Source organism: Ixodes scapularis, unplaced genomic scaffold, assembly GCF_016920785.2.
Source record: "Ixodes scapularis isolate PalLabHiFi unplaced genomic scaffold, ASM1692078v2 PGA_scaffold1__304_contigs__length_218370807, whole genome shotgun sequence".
In the NCBI taxonomy this organism is placed as follows: Eukaryota; Metazoa; Arthropoda; class Arachnida; order Ixodida; family Ixodidae; genus Ixodes; species Ixodes scapularis.
In genome coordinates, this window is record NW_024609846.1 from 36661431 (window position 1) to 36676540 (window position 15110).

A 15110-nucleotide genomic window follows, 5' to 3' on the forward strand; every position below is an offset into this window, starting at 1 on the left:
TTTACGTTGTTTCTTGTCATACAAATTTAATTTATGAAATATTTTTACAAATAAACAAAATTTGAGGCTCGATATAGTTTTTTTTTATCATGTTCGATCATTTTCTCCAACGTTGGTTCACTCGGAGACCTCGCTGCCCTCCCCCCTGCCTCTACGCCTCCATTAGTTCACGTATCATCTCCACTCCATCTCTTCCATATCTTTCTTCCTTCTCACAGCTTCTCATTTTGGCGCACATTTTGGCGAGCTGGGCAAGCTGTGCGCGTGCGACTGACTGCATCTGAGCGCGTGGCACGTGTGGATTGCGTGCTGATATTTATTTGGATGCAAAGGAATGATCTGGAAGCGACTGCAGACTACGTCAGCTTGAATCATGTAAGTTATCAAGAACTTGCGTTGAGTCATAGTTGCAATCGGCCGTAACTATCTTGAGAGATCGCCGCGACCACTTTTGGAGGGCAGACAGGCGCCTTGCAAGAGTTCGTACTGTCTAAGCACTTCCTGGTTGACGAGAGGCGCAGCCTTGAAAATGTCGGAGCAGCATCTGCGCCACACTAGCTCCGGCGGTCTGCAACTGCTGTTTGGCCGGACTGTGCGGCCTCGAAACCTTTGTCTGCTGAGGGCTGTAGCGCTTTGGCGCAATTTCTACTTAGGAAATTGACCGAGTGCTCACTCCTCGAACAGAAGACATCGAAGCTTGGAGCAGGGAGGCTTGTCACCTCCAAAAACAGTTGACAGCGTTGTTTGCCGAAAGCTTTTTAAGAAGCGAACCTAATAGCGTACAATTGCACTTTTCTTCGTTTTACACCCTCTTGCTGGCATTGCTGCGAGGGATGCAACTCCAAACGGAACCGGAATAGTTTAGATTTGGACAGCCTGGACAGTTTTCACGCGGCCGAACATCACAATGTCATTACGGAGACCACATTTGCAAGATATTGAAGGGCGCCACGTGAAATTCAGCATGAAATGGCAAAGCACAGTATTTTTGTGAGCAGTGTGGCAGTATATAATGGAGCCAAAAACGACAACTGAGCACGTATATGTATTTGATTGTACCAAATGCAATATTGAAATTGTCAAATAACACTTAACCTCGTCGGAAATTAAAAATTTTATGTTTCATCCAGCCAGATGACAGCTTATAGGGGCAAGTCATTTGTTGCCGCTCTATGTCCTTAAATGACAAAGCGTGTCAAGTTCTAACATACCTAACGGTTTTCTGCGAATGGAAAGGCAAAAGGTAATATATTCAATTTTAGAATATAGTCTATACACAAGTGCAGGAAACATCTTGGGGTTCAGTACAATTCGAGTAGGAGGCAATGGATGGTAAAGTTACACACCAGTTGCATGGGCAAGCCTGTATCAAATTCACGTATTTTCCCACAGCTTTACATATTTGCGAGACAATTGCTTCTTGGCAAATGCCTTGTACACATCGTTTTTGTCGGTCTTCATGAAGGCAAAATTCACAAGCAGCGGCTTCATAAATCTTGTGGACACCAGTTTGCAGAATCTTTTCCTGTGATCGGTATCTTCACTTCTTTCGCACCTCAGAAGAGGCGACGAGGAGATGACTGGTACAGTAAGTTTTAAAAGCACAATCAAAGGCTTTTTCAGTCTTAGGTTCTCTTTCAAGATCACCTCAACAAATGCCCTGAGTGTGTCGAGCATATTAAGGAGATTGTTTGACGGATACAGAAGTCCTCCTCTGTCCTGGTAGTGCATCAGCTTCTGCAGGGGTTGGTTGCATCTTGTCTTTGCTGTCACTGTACAGCAGATTTCACAGCCCATCTCCACTCTAACCACGTGGGCTATTTATCCACCAACATGAACAGTTGCTGGAAGTTGCAGTGTTGGTAGATGAGCTTGAACTTGTGACACCCTCAATCTTCTAAAAAAAATGCAGGGTCCCTCGAGATCGTCACCGTTTGTTCTTTGGATGGTCATGGTTGCACAGTTAAAGTCCTTGGAGATGTGCAGGATGTGGGGGCCGTCGCAATCCCGGTCTTCATGATCTTTTCTAGGCCTGCCATAGCAGACCGCACATCCAGCTGGTCATTACATCCCAATGCTCGTCTAACAGTTTGAAAGAGCGACTCGAGGCAGTCGCTACTAAATTTTTGTGTCAGAATGAACACAAAGGGCTCCTCAGTCAGGAGGTACCAGATGCAGGCCACGGTTGAATAACTGGTCATTAGCAGAGCTTCGTAGGTTTCCTTGCTTAGGAACTGGTGTGGAATATTCACTCTCTTTGTGAGGTCCTCAAGATGCATTGGCAGTGTTGTCTCTAGCCATTCCAATTTAGGATCCTCTGGATCGTCATACTGCCTTACATCTGGGAATTTTTGGAAGATGCGCTGTCTCTTGTTACTTGCGTCGTGAAGTACAAACCACCAATTCATGTTCTTAATGAAAGTCACCGATGGTCTACAGTCAGCAAATGTGTTGTTTTGACAGCACCCAGCTTGGTCTTTTAGATACTTTAATGTGGCTGTTACATCTGCTGGGAGTACATTGACTGCTCTCGCCACATTCATTTTCTCTATGTTGTTTGGATAAACGTGTTTCCTGCTTGGGAACCTTACTGGCTTGACAGTCCAGCTTTTTTGCATGTCATAGATCTTTTTTTATGTGTGACAAAGAGATCTTACCATCTTTACCCATATCGTGAGGAAGGAACTGTGATCTCACATTTTTCACAACATGGCAATAGTCAAAGCTTAGAAAAAGCAGTCTTTCCGAGGTGCACGGATGTTCAATTTGGTACGTGAGGAAGCCACCACAAAGGATTCTCATTGCACTCATATTAGCCTTGTGGTTGTCCGTGACAAGGCGCAGGATTCGGAAGCCTGCCGCTTCGACATTTTTCATCACAAACGCAAGGAGCGTGGCTAACTGGCTTCCGTTGAGACCTTTGGTAAAAGAGTATGAAACAGGAATCCGAACTGACGTTGACAGTCCATTGAGAACAAAGCACAATAGTGAATTTGCCGACGGTGTCTCAGGACTCGAGTCGTTGGCTATTCCTATTCCAGTATGTCCAACGAAAGAATACTGCTGTTTGTTGTATTGCAGTTTTTCTTTCATGTGCATCTCGTCACTCTAGACAAACTCTGTTGTCAGCCGCTCAGTCTCAGCCTTGAGGCGTGCATCGATGAAACCGTTGAAGCTGGTTTCTCCAGTGGGAATTCCGAGATAGTTCTGCAAAGTATTCCGGCTTGAAAGCTTCAAAAATCCTTCCCTTCAGGTGTGCTCATACAATTTCGTCGAAAGGTGCCTCAGGACAATTCAATGGCGGATGGTTTCTTCAGACCAACAGGGCCTTTTTTTGGCTGAAATTTGAAATCTGCTCAAGCAGGAAGATAGCAGAATGTTGCTTCTTGGCTGCTCATTCGTTGATGTAGGACAGGTCGGTGACATGGCAGTACTGTCGCAGCTTCTGGAGTTCCTCTTTGTAACTGTCCAGTTTTTCGCAGGAATCTTGTTTCTTGACGTTGCATTCCTTTTGCTACCACTTTCTTCTTTAGAGGACCAACCAGCTGGGTGCTGTCCTGCAGTCAGCTTGTGTTCCTTGATCTTTAGTAGTGGAGGCACAAACTTGCTGGAACTGGTTCACTATGTTAGCTGGCACTTTTAGGCACTTCCGTGTAACAACTTCAAATTCCACAGAGTCTGCCGCAGGCCAATCCATTGGTTCAGTTCCTGTTGCATGCCTAGCTGGGGAGCTTGTCAATAATGTAGGCAGCGGCTCCGCTTATGTAGATGAAGGCTCCAGCGGTGTGTGTTGAGGATCCCCTTGCTGCACGCATTGCATCCCATCTGACAATTTCAGGATCTTCTGTGGAACAGTGTCACTGCAGAGGGATCTGTTTTTGATACTTGAGCTACCCCTTTACTTCCTACTCTTGGGCTGGAGATGAAAGGGGCAGCATTAAAACGCCGAGGGAGCTGCCCCTTTCTTGAGACGACAATACTTCCCCTTCAGAAAGTCTATCTCCTTGAAGTGTTGGCTGCACACTTTGCCGTAGTTGGAAGTCATGTTGAGTGTCCAATTGTCACGTCGAACACTAAAATCCACTTGCTCAACTCTTCATCTGCTGGAATATCATGAAAAGACAATCCAGGAATATTCTTCTTCGTGTTTGAGGAGCAGTTCGGTACACAACAGTATGCCGTTCGCTCCTGAAACAGCAGGAATGCAAAGTTCTTTAGAATCTCTCGAATGCTCAAGAGAACACAGGTTGTGCATATTACAGGCTGCCTATGTTCCTTTCCTTTATGTGGCCGTACACAGCTACAAGGCTACAGTCACTGGCATGACAAGAAGTCTCTACTCTGCTGAGGCCTCAGAAAAGTGTTGAGAAGAGGCGCGGGCGTTTCTCCTCAACACTGTGACTCCAGCATGCACTCGTTGCCTCTGTGCTGCTTCTGCTTATGAATGTCTGAACCTTTAAGAGGCGCCGAAATATCTAGCGAGCTTCGAGCGTTCATCTGCCGAAGCGGTATGTACAAATGAGGCCTTTTTAGCGCTCTTTTTTACTGTCAACAAACAATCTGTAAATAGAAGAACGCTAGAACTTCCGTAATATCGTGTCAGAGTTATACAGCGTCATCACAATGCGATTCTCACGTAGGTGCTGCTGCTGCAATTGCAAATATTTTGAAGGTGTTGCATACGCTTACCTTTTCAGAAGTGGTGAATGACCACAAAGGACTCATGAACGTAAACCGAACTAGCAAACGACTCAACTGCACAAGTAAAGTGTTGTAAGAATAAAGGAAACGTTGCAAAAGTTTCCACGCAGCTTCGAATTCACAGCACCGAACGGTGTGCTGCTTCGGCGGCTGAATCCTCACTTGGCCGCGCCCTCTCACGTTAGGCAAAGCAAAGGACAAAGGAGGATAGAAAAAGGGAGGAGGAAAGACGATGGCAACAACGGACCTCCGGGAGAGATTTGACAAGCCCAGAGTATAAGGAGGCTATGGTAGTGGCATCCGATGAGGTGGCAGCACAACTCAACTTCAGTGTAACTCGACTTCCTCTAGTTTGTACCTTTCACCAATGGCCAGCTGAGTCATTCTATGCCAAAGGGGACACGGGATATGTAGTAAAAAATTAATTTGGATAAAGAAGCCTTTGAACTCCACAAAAAAAGTTAATTATTTTTGCTGATATTATGGTGCCTGTAGCGTGTCTCCGACGGGTGGGTTTGCAGCGTCCAAAAAGGTGGTCCCTCGAGTTTTGCCCGATGACATGATAGGAGTGTCATGCTGTCGCCAGTTGTGATCCTGGCGGTGTCCCAAGAGCTGTGGTGTATGTGGCAGATGCCTGTTCTGGTGCGGGTCGCTCTCGAGTGCGAGAGCCCACAGAAGCTTCGGCAGCCAGAAGTTGGGACGCCGTGACGAAAGTGACGCTCGCGTTTGCTTGTGCTACTGGCAGCTTCTTGTTAGCATTTCTACGACCAACTGCCAGGATTGCGAAATGCAACTCAGCATGACACTTCGGCTTCTGTGACATCATTTGTTGCCACGTCGGGACCGCTTTTGATGTATGGGCAGCATAGCACACCAAACGCACCGGTCGAAAGCGCACTCCAGGCACCATACTGATATCGTGCTCTCAATTTCTGGAATGTGCATAAAACTGCTGTAGTGAAGAAACACATTGTGAAAAAAAGGTTGCATACCAGACGAATTTAGGTGGGTGCCTAATTACTCAAAGGGGCCCTGCAATCATATTTAAGCGTCTACCTTTTTAGCGGTTTCCACGTCTCTTGGGGTTTGGGCAAGCCAGTTTTCACGGAGAGAGTAACTGAATATCAGTGCGTCATATTTTAACCGGCCGATGCGAAAACCTCCTCCACCTACAGGGGCGACCCGCAGTGCCGAAAGCGCGCAATATGCGACGACATCGTGGCGTTTTAGGTCTTGGCCTTTCTACTCGTCAGAGCCGCTAAAAGCTTCTTTTTAGTCGAAATACAAAATATAAGCAGCGCGAGCTGTTTCAAATTTTTGTAAAAGTAGTTTTTGTGTCTGTATTTTAGATCAGAAAAGAAACAAATGTAGTTTATAAACTATGTAAACAAGAAATGACCCATCGACATACCCGCCGCCGAGCGGTGGAAAAGGCGGCGCACACTAGCAAGGTGTAGTGGGACCAGGCACCAACGAGCGGCGAGCGTAGAAAAATCCCGGATGTACGTGGTGGCGCTGCAGTCGAGGATCCGACTGGTTCCAAGCGTTCCAAAGGCCTTCGGCAAGCAGCTTTGGCTTGCGGTTTGGCCCTTTGGCGGTATGGCAGCTCGAAGCGGCTCCTGTTCTGAACTGATCTTTACCCGTGTTTGCTGTCGTTTGTGGCCAATGAAGTGTCATGCCGAATTAGTGTTTAATCACGCAGCAAATGCAATGCGAGCCGCCCTGGCTGCCCGCTTCATACAGCCTATCCAGAACATTCTTTAGTGGCGCCCTCTCGAGCCGTCGACACGGAGTGCTGCAGCCGTAAGCGATCGCTGAGCTCACTACCCCTCCTCTAGTTCACGGCCACTCAAGCAACCAAAGGCGTCGTGAAGGACGTTATTTTTTACTTGTTTTGTAATTTTATTTTGCCTATAACTTTTAAATTAAAGCGAAATTTGAGAAAAGAAAAGTTTTATTAAGTTGCTACGTTCAATGTGAATTAAAAACCAGTGAAAAAAGTCCTCGCAGGGCCCCTTTAATAATATGCCCTACCTTACACTAAAATAGAAGCATTGAAAGATGCCATTTTGAGGTCAAATGAGAGCTCCAAAAAGAGACTTTATGAGATTTCTTTATTTTTTCAGTCAACTTGAATTTGGGTGTTAGCTACAATACTTTTTTTGTTTGTTCTCATAGAACTAATAATTTATTTATTTATTTATTTACCCTCAAGGCCCCAAGGGTATTACAGAGGCGAGTGGGGGGGATTAGGTGACAAGGGTACAATTGTTGATACATAAAATATAATACAGTAATTAATGCATGCTTGCTCAGACACTTCAAAAATATTTACACAATGTTATAACAGTAATACCAACTAGAAAATGGTTAATCAAAATTAACAAACAAGGCATTTTTAAAATCAATAATATTGGTTATGGAGGCTATGTCAGCGGAAAGGCGATTCCAATCATGGCTAGTGTGAGGAACAAAGGAGTTATAATAAGTGTTAGTCTTGTAATTGGGGATACCGACTTTGTACTGCTGATCTACGCGGGATGAAACATAAGTAGGTGGCGTTAGAAGTTCACGGCGCATGAAAGGGTTATTATGGTAAATCTTGTAAAATAAAGTAAGGCGAGAAATGCGTCTACGGTTCATTAGTGTGGGTAAACCAAGGCTATTTTTCGTTGAAGTAACACTGGATGTACGATGGTAATTACAGAGTATGAAACGTGCTGCACGATTTTGAACTGATTCCAATGTGGCAATGATAGTGTTATGACCGGGGTCTCAGATAGAACATGCATATTCAAGTTTAGTACGTACTAAAGTAGTATATAAAAGGAGTTTTAGTGACACTGGTGACTGTGAAAAATTTCGTTTGAGATATCCAAGCATGCGATTGGCGTTGTTAGTTACGTAGTCAGTGTGAGTTTCCCAGGAAAGATCAGAAGTTATGTAAATACCTAAGTATTTGTAAGAGGACACAGACTGGAGCGGAGTGTTGTCTATGTAGTAATTCGAGCATATGTTAGTATGACGGGAAACTCTCATGGATTTACATTTATTAAGATTGAGTTGCATCAACCACTTGTCGCACCAGTTAGACACAGAGTTAAGATCAGATTGGAGAACAGAGATGTCGGAGTTATCAGTTATTTCTTTATATAGTACAAAATCATCAGCAAATAAACTAATATTAGAGGAAATACATTCAGACAGATCATTAATATAGATGAGGAAAAGTAGCGGACCTAAGACAGAACCCTGGGGAACTCCAGATGCTACGGGAGAAAGTGAAGAGTTAGTACCATTGGCATGCACAAATTGAGAACGGTTAGTTAAAAAAGCTCCTATCCAGCGTAGCACGTTCGGATCAATGTTGAGGTTGCTAAGTTTTAATAGGAGTAGCCGGTGAGAAACTTCATCGAAGGCCTTAGAGAAATCAAGGAAAACGCAGTCTATCTGGGAGCCACGGTCAAGGACAGAATGAAGCTTATTAGTGAAGAGCAGAAGCTGTGTTTCACAGGAAAATGATTTGCGGAAGCCTTGTTGAGTTGGGTGAAAAAAAGAATTCGATTCTAGGAAACATGCGAGGTTAGAATATATGATATGTTCGAGTATCTTACAAGGAATGGATGTTAAAGAAATTGGCCGAAAGTTGTTCGGTGAGGAGTGGTTGCCACTTTTATGAATTGCATGTGTTAAATTTTCAAAGTCTCGTTTGGTTGCTTTTTAATTAAATGACAAAATCTCCAGTTTATGCAGAAAAGGCCATATTGAGAGCCAGAAAAAGCAATGTGGGCAACTGTGCCCAGAGTAAATGGTATAATGCATTTCCCTAGCGCATTATACCATTTATTTTACTGCATTGGAATGCAACAACTGGAGTCGATGCAACTAAGTCACAATCATGTCATTGCAGCTAGAGAGAAAAGCACTGCTAATTCAGTTCATCAAAAAACTCACAATTTCCTGTAGTTCTTAATTGAGAACAGAAGTGCATTTCTTTCCCATTTTTAAACAGTTCCAAAGAAATGTTGCCCAAATTCAATATTATAAAAAATGTCTACCGTGTGCTTGTTTGTACAAACAATTGCACCATGTAACCACAGAAAGAGCTCAAAATTGTACTTTATGGGAGGTAGCATTTTAACAGTATCTTTATTTTTATAAAATTATGTTGATAACAGGTAGAAATTTTTCCGGTTTGCTTTCACTTGCTTAGTACTGATTTTGCACCTACACACATACCTGTGAAAATGGGACATGGGGCTTCGTCTTGATCAGTGGCGTAGCCAGGAATTTTTTTCGGGGGGGGGGGGGGGCTGGGGCTGAGGCTGAGGTGGTTGGGATGTCTATGACTTGGTGTGCGGAGAGGGGGAGGGGGAGTCAAGATGCACCTGTATATTATAGGGTCAGCTGGAGTTTGGGGGGGGGGGGGGGGGGGGGGAGCCAAAGCCCCATAATCCCCCTCCCTGGCTATGCCCCTGGTCTAGACAGTGGCCACCTTACAGATCTGGTCTAGACAGTCTGGTCACCTTACAGATTTGGAAAGCCCGAATGAATAACATTATTAGCCAGAAAACGAAGGAGGCATGACTTATGTGGTGCTGTGTCCAGAACAAAGTGGGCATTACTGCAAAACAGGTCCTGCAAATGCCCTCAGGTGTTTCTATGGTGCCACAGGATGACTGACATTTGTTACAACCCTCTCTTCTTAGAACATTTTAAAGTTTTTCAGAGCTAGGGGGACTACCAGTGCACTGGTCTCCTAGCTCTTATGCTTTCGGGGTAGCTGCAGTGCACTGCTGTTTGTGTCAGGGATGTTCGCACTGCTATTCATGGCACTGTCACCCACACCCGCAGTTTCTTTGGCTGGTGCAGCCACATTAGAAGCATCATGCACACCAGCTTCTATCAGAAACTGTCTGGTGTCTAACACCTAGCTGAACTCCAGCACCCCCTTGTTCTGATTAAGAATGCTCGACCTTCTGGCTTTCATCATGTGGGCTGTTCAGAACCAGTCCTTCATGGTTCACACTTGCAACAGTAGCAACAAGGATGGGTTGCAGTTGCAACAGAATGGAATGAGGCAAGGAACTGAGTTGGCAGACACTCAAAATGATAGTGTGGTGCACACAAAGATCATTGTTATGAGAAAAGTTATCCAAAGAGTTTGTTTTTCTTCAGCTGTCCGGATATGCCATCTGTATTGAAGTTAAGTACGGTTTTGGTCACATCACAACAATTCCTTGACTTTTTGCTAAAAAGAGAGCAATAGTCGCCTTCCGTGACACATTGCTCTTTGCAGCGCAAATGCGGTTCAAACCTGCTTGATGTTTTTTTTTCATACAGCAGAATGCGGCACAGAAGAGGACACAAACTCGAGGAGTATGCAGAGTACCTCTACGAGCGTTGCCCTGGACTCTCCACGGTCAACAAGATTCACGCAGACCTTCGTTACATCAAGGGCATCATAAGTGGCAAGAGGATCAACCACGACCTCCCTTGCACTGAGGGCGCGGGCAAGCTGTGTCAGATATGGGGCGACCTCACTCTCTGGAACGAGTTCCTCTGGCTTGTGGACGCACAGCTCCTGGAAGTGACTCCGGGTGTGCTGGGAGTGGTCTGCCTGCATGGCGAAGTGTCGGCACCCGTGTACGACAACATCCTCCGGCGCCATGCATGCATGCTTCTGCACTGGCTTGTCAAAGAGCACCGATGTGTCAAGGTCCTTGAGCTCGAAGGGACTGTCATTCCCAGGAGCCACCACCTTTTTTGTGACGCGTTGCGCGTGAGCTCAGGATTGAGACGGCTGAAGCTGCGCAGGTACTACTTCGAAGACACTGTCTCAAAAGCCATTGTAGGAGCCATCGGGAGCCTCGCAATGTTGGAGGAACTAGACATCTCTAAGCTTAATTTGTCTATGGATGCTGTGATTGACCTTGCATCATTGCTGACGGACATGAAATCTCTCAGGTCTTTTTCTTTCTGTGACATTTCACTGGTGGAGTCCACAGCCCAGATTTTTTTTGAGAGCTTAGGTAGTGCCAAGCACATCACAGCTTTGGTTCTTGCAAAAATCTGTGTGCGCCATGATAGAGAGGACGCACCCTTGCCCGAGAGAGTGTATAATCCGGAGCCTATTTTTAAGATGCTTGAACAGAACACAGTCCTCAAAAAGTTGCATCTTTGGAGTTTCTCTTGGCTCCCATCTGATGCTCAGCCTATGGTAAAAGCTATGTCCAAGAATGCCACCCTGGAGTCGTTGGTGATTGACGACTTGTTCTGGAGCATGGACATTGATTTCTTTGCAGAGTTGATGGAGAGCAACACTGGGCTCAAGGAACTGGCATTGCCATATGTCATCATCGGGTGTTTCACTCCTTTTGTCAGAGCAATCCAGAAGAATTCCAGCCTGCAAAAGCTGACATTGGGTGTGTCAAAGATTGATGCAGCAGAAGCAGAGCTGTTCTTCCAAGCCGTAGCTTGCAGTCATTCCCTGGAACATGTGAATCTGGGGTCAATTGGGAGGGAAAATGTCAAGGACTTCTGTAGAATCCGAAAAGACACAGGAACTGAGACCAGAGTTGAATTTAAAACTCGATTTAAAAATCCAACACTGTGCTGCGAAACCTTTAACATTTGCAAGAGCCTTGGAAACATTTGTTTTTCGTTTCATTATGATCATATTGATCCTGCAGTTCTGTGTGGGTTATTTGATCAGCTCCAGGTTTGCCATTGGCTTGCTAAGCTTAGCATTTCCTTTTACAAGGTGATCGACGATGCTTCCGCTGCATCGCTGGCACGATATGTGTCATCGGCAAAGGCTCTGAAGGACCTTGAGCTCGACTTCGAAACATCCGAGTCAACCTTGCCAGTTCTTCTTGAGGGCATTTCTAGTAACAAGAGCATTTCCAAGCTGTCCCTCAATCCATGGGCCTTTGATGTACCTGAGTCACAGATGTTTGGAGCTATGCTAAAGGCCAGCATGACCTTGAATGAGCTTACACTGAGGGCATCGCACTGTTCGGAATCTGACGACGAATTCTGGGATGACCCAAGCTTTGCGATTCTGTTGTATATTCCGAGCTGTCTTTCGCAGAACTATACAGTGATTGATGTGGACATTAGTGATCACCGCAAAGCAGAAGAGGATATGTTTCGTGTCAAGGACACCATGCGACGCAACCTGTCCTTTTTGCAACGTGCTGCACAGTTTGCAATGGGAGTGCGAAGCAAGCAGTGTGCAGAAGCATTTGAGCGTGTGCATCGAAGCGAGGCCTTGGTGACAAAGCTGCAGGAACTGGCTTGTGTGACAAAAGCTGAGGCCAGAGAAAAGATTAAAAGTAGTTTGAGAGATCTGGATGAGAATTTCTTGGTTATGGCTGGTGTAGTCAGGAAAAAGGTTGTCTGTGTTGAGCCGACATCGGGACAGATCACGTTGGATAGGATCGGGGTCGACAACTGGCTTCAGATTCGGTCCTACCTCAAGGTGGGCGACGTCTTGGACGAACCGGTGGCAGAGTGTCAAAAGGCTCCTGCCAAGCGTCGTCATGTTCGCAAACGAAAGCTCGAAGCTGTATCAAGTTGAGTTGGTTTTTGTCGGTATTGTTCAAGTTCTCTAATCAAGGTGCACTGACAGCGTCAGCTCTCTACTGTTCCCTTCTCAGTACCTTTCATTGCCTTTAAATGTCACGGATGGTTTCATGTCATGTATCGTTGAATTTACTAATGATTCATAGAAATGTCACATATTAAACCAACAGTGAGTTTTCAGCTGAAGCAATTTGGTCAAGGGAGAGTGCATTGAGGGCCTTTTAATAGTCCCTAGAAATGTTTCAATGACTGAGATTTGCCGTATGAGTTTGAATTGTTTGTGTGTGTGAGTATAGTTACTAGTACATCAGATTCTTGTTTTTCATTGTAATGTCTCTTCTGTACACATGGTGTGTTCCAGGTTACATAAATGAGATGTCATGAAATGGGATTCTAGGTATTCTACAATTGATCCAAGTAGGCATATTTGGGGTACTCTGAGAAATTGGTATGAGAGGAGTTGTTTGTGCAGATGAGTTTCATGGGTAATAAATAAATTATGTTCACACGCTGATCTACTGGCTATAGGGTGTTTTCACTGATGTAATTTCGTCCACCATTTTGTTGTTGTGAGCCGTCTGGCGTGTGCCAAACATTAGCATTCCAAGGATTTACATGACCCTCAAATGCGTAGAGCAAGAAGTTTATGCTTTACCACGCTGACATCATCTCAACCGGTTGCGATGTAATCCTTCAAATTAGTAAATTTGTTTGAAAAACAAACTAACAACAAAATGGCACATTGTTGTCATGTGCAAACAACCTATTGCAAGTTCCGGCTGTACATTCACTGCCCTGGTGTCCAGCCTTCGAAATCCAAATGGGTTGTTGGTTTTGTTGGTGTGGGCTTGGAAGGGGAAATGCAGGCTAAGAATATTAACAAACAGAAGTAATATCAGTAATGTTGTGTGGCACTAATATGAGAAAAGGGAGGTGAAGTAACTTCTGTCCTTACCGTGCAATCTGCATCCATCTGCAGCAGATGATTATTCTCACGCCACATGTCTAGACATGATTCCACTAGTCATTTGACATTCCTGTCTCGCACGCATTTGAGGCTGCTGTTGATCTTTGGGTGCTCAAAGTGTGCTGCTTTCATAAATATGTTTCCAGGCCTCTGAAATAACTGTGCAGTCACCACAGGTCTATAGACCTTCATAAATTTAGATATTGAACACTCGTGTTTATGTTTAAAGGGAAGCTGAATAAATTTTCGAGAAATCTGAGGTTAAAGCCGACCTCTATAGGTTTTTGTTGCATGAATTCAGTTATCGCACTTGGCCAGAAGTAAACGTAAGCAACATTTGTTGTGAAAAGTATGTGCAGCATTTGCCACAGAGCTTGCAGCGAGCCTCTGCCGCCTGTTTTATCTCCAAAGCGTTGTGACAGCATCGTTTGCATCCTCGAGTCAGCTAGTGGCGAGCAAGGGTCATCTGAGCCCTCCAAAAACGTCACTTTTTGCTCGTTTCATTGTTTTTTTTTTCTTTGCTCTGTACAAGGGGCTGGCTACATCAAAATTTTAATTCGTGGTTAGAACACTCCTGCTAATAAGGTCGAAAGAAAATTGAAGACATAATTTTTAAGCTGCCTACATTAAAACTCAGTTTTTTTCGAATTCAAGGATCTCCTCGCATTGGATTAAAGTGCAAAAAGAGTCGGAACCATGTCGGATTTCACTGTAGGCTACGCAATCGTCCGTAAAGAGTCATATATGAAGACCTTAAGTGACAAATCAATATAAACTGGAACGGTTTTTACAACAGACCCCTGAGGGACACCAGCATTGGCAGACACAAGTGGAGACATGCCATTATTGACAGTTATGAATTTCAAACGGTTAGTTGGAAAAGGTTTCTTCCTGTCCGGCAATACCCTTTCACAGTGGAATGCGAGAAACAGTCGATAGTGTGTTTGCGCTAGCAGTGTTGCACGGGCTAGACAGTTATACTCTGCGATGTTACCCGCAGAGTGTCGAACCGATATTTTTATCGGTCCGGTTCGGGTTCCGGTTCACGGTTTTCGGTTCAGTTCCGGTTCAGTTCCGGAGCGCAAAAAATAACGGTTCAAACCGGTTCGAACCGGTTTGAACCGCTAAATTGAGAATATATTTTCCGCGTTGTTCTGTCAATAGGCACTATTTAGGCCTGAAACTAACTACTGTAAACGACCTGATCTTTGCGAGGACTTAATTTTTTAGAATTTCGCGAATCGCCTACAATTCACGAAAAATGGGGACGCGAACAATTTCGGTAAAATGCAAACACATTGGAATTTATATTGAGATTCCACCGCGTCGAAACTTCAGCTTTGACCTAAATCGCGAAATACTGAGCCCACGAAAAATAAGTCGTTTACAGTATATAGCTTTTTTCTATCGTTTGTTCAATCCAGTTTTATTTTCAGGTGCCAAAATTATAAAATTGTGTTATTGATTTCTACACAACAAAAAAAGAAAATCTACATTAACATACAAAACGTCGTGTTTATACGACTCAACATCCCCTCGTTTGCCAGAGTCATATACATTGTACCTGAATCGAAATGTTTTCGCGAAGTGAAGTTGGTTGCCTAAAATATCCGTGATTGGTACAACGTTGCATCGCAGTATTAGAGGTTGAATGGTGGTTTTGCCCTTGAACTAAGAAATTGTTTACAGTGAATAAAATCATGAAATGGGCACCTCGTCGCCATATATATCATGAAATGTGTTCTACGGAATACGTTTCACAGTATATATATGATGACGAGGCGACTGAGCTTAAAGCAAGATAAATTTCAAAATGTGACGAAAGTCACAGGACAAGCCCTTTCAGTGTATATTT

General features: G+C 44.4%; 1 protein-coding gene and 1 pseudogene across 2 annotated transcripts; one reads left to right on the forward strand and one right to left on the reverse strand.

Moving 5' to 3' along the window:
• The first annotated feature begins 193 nt into the window (after positions 1-193).
• On the forward strand, positions 194-12802 carry LOC8024062. Of its 2 annotated transcripts, none has more exons than XM_029985988.3 (2): positions 194-375; positions 10045-12802. In XM_029985988.3, the coding sequence occupies exon 2, from the start codon at positions 10049-10051 to the stop codon at positions 12281-12283; it is 2235 nt and encodes a 744-aa protein (XP_029841848.2). In that variant the 5' UTR covers positions 194-375; positions 10045-10048; the 3' UTR covers positions 12284-12802. The 2 variants fall into 2 exon arrangements, with proteins under 2 accessions (XP_029841848.2, XP_002404179.3); XM_002404135.4 differs by having other exon boundaries at positions 214-375; positions 10048-12802.
• LOC121836049 lies at positions 698-2700 on the reverse strand (annotated as a pseudogene).
• Positions 12803-15110: the final 2308 nt, after the last annotated feature.

Coding starts and splice junctions, on each gene's coding strand:
- LOC8024062 (XM_029985988.3), top strand. CDS start 10,049: ATGCGGCACAGAAGAGGACACAAACTCGAGGAGTATGCAGAGTACCTC.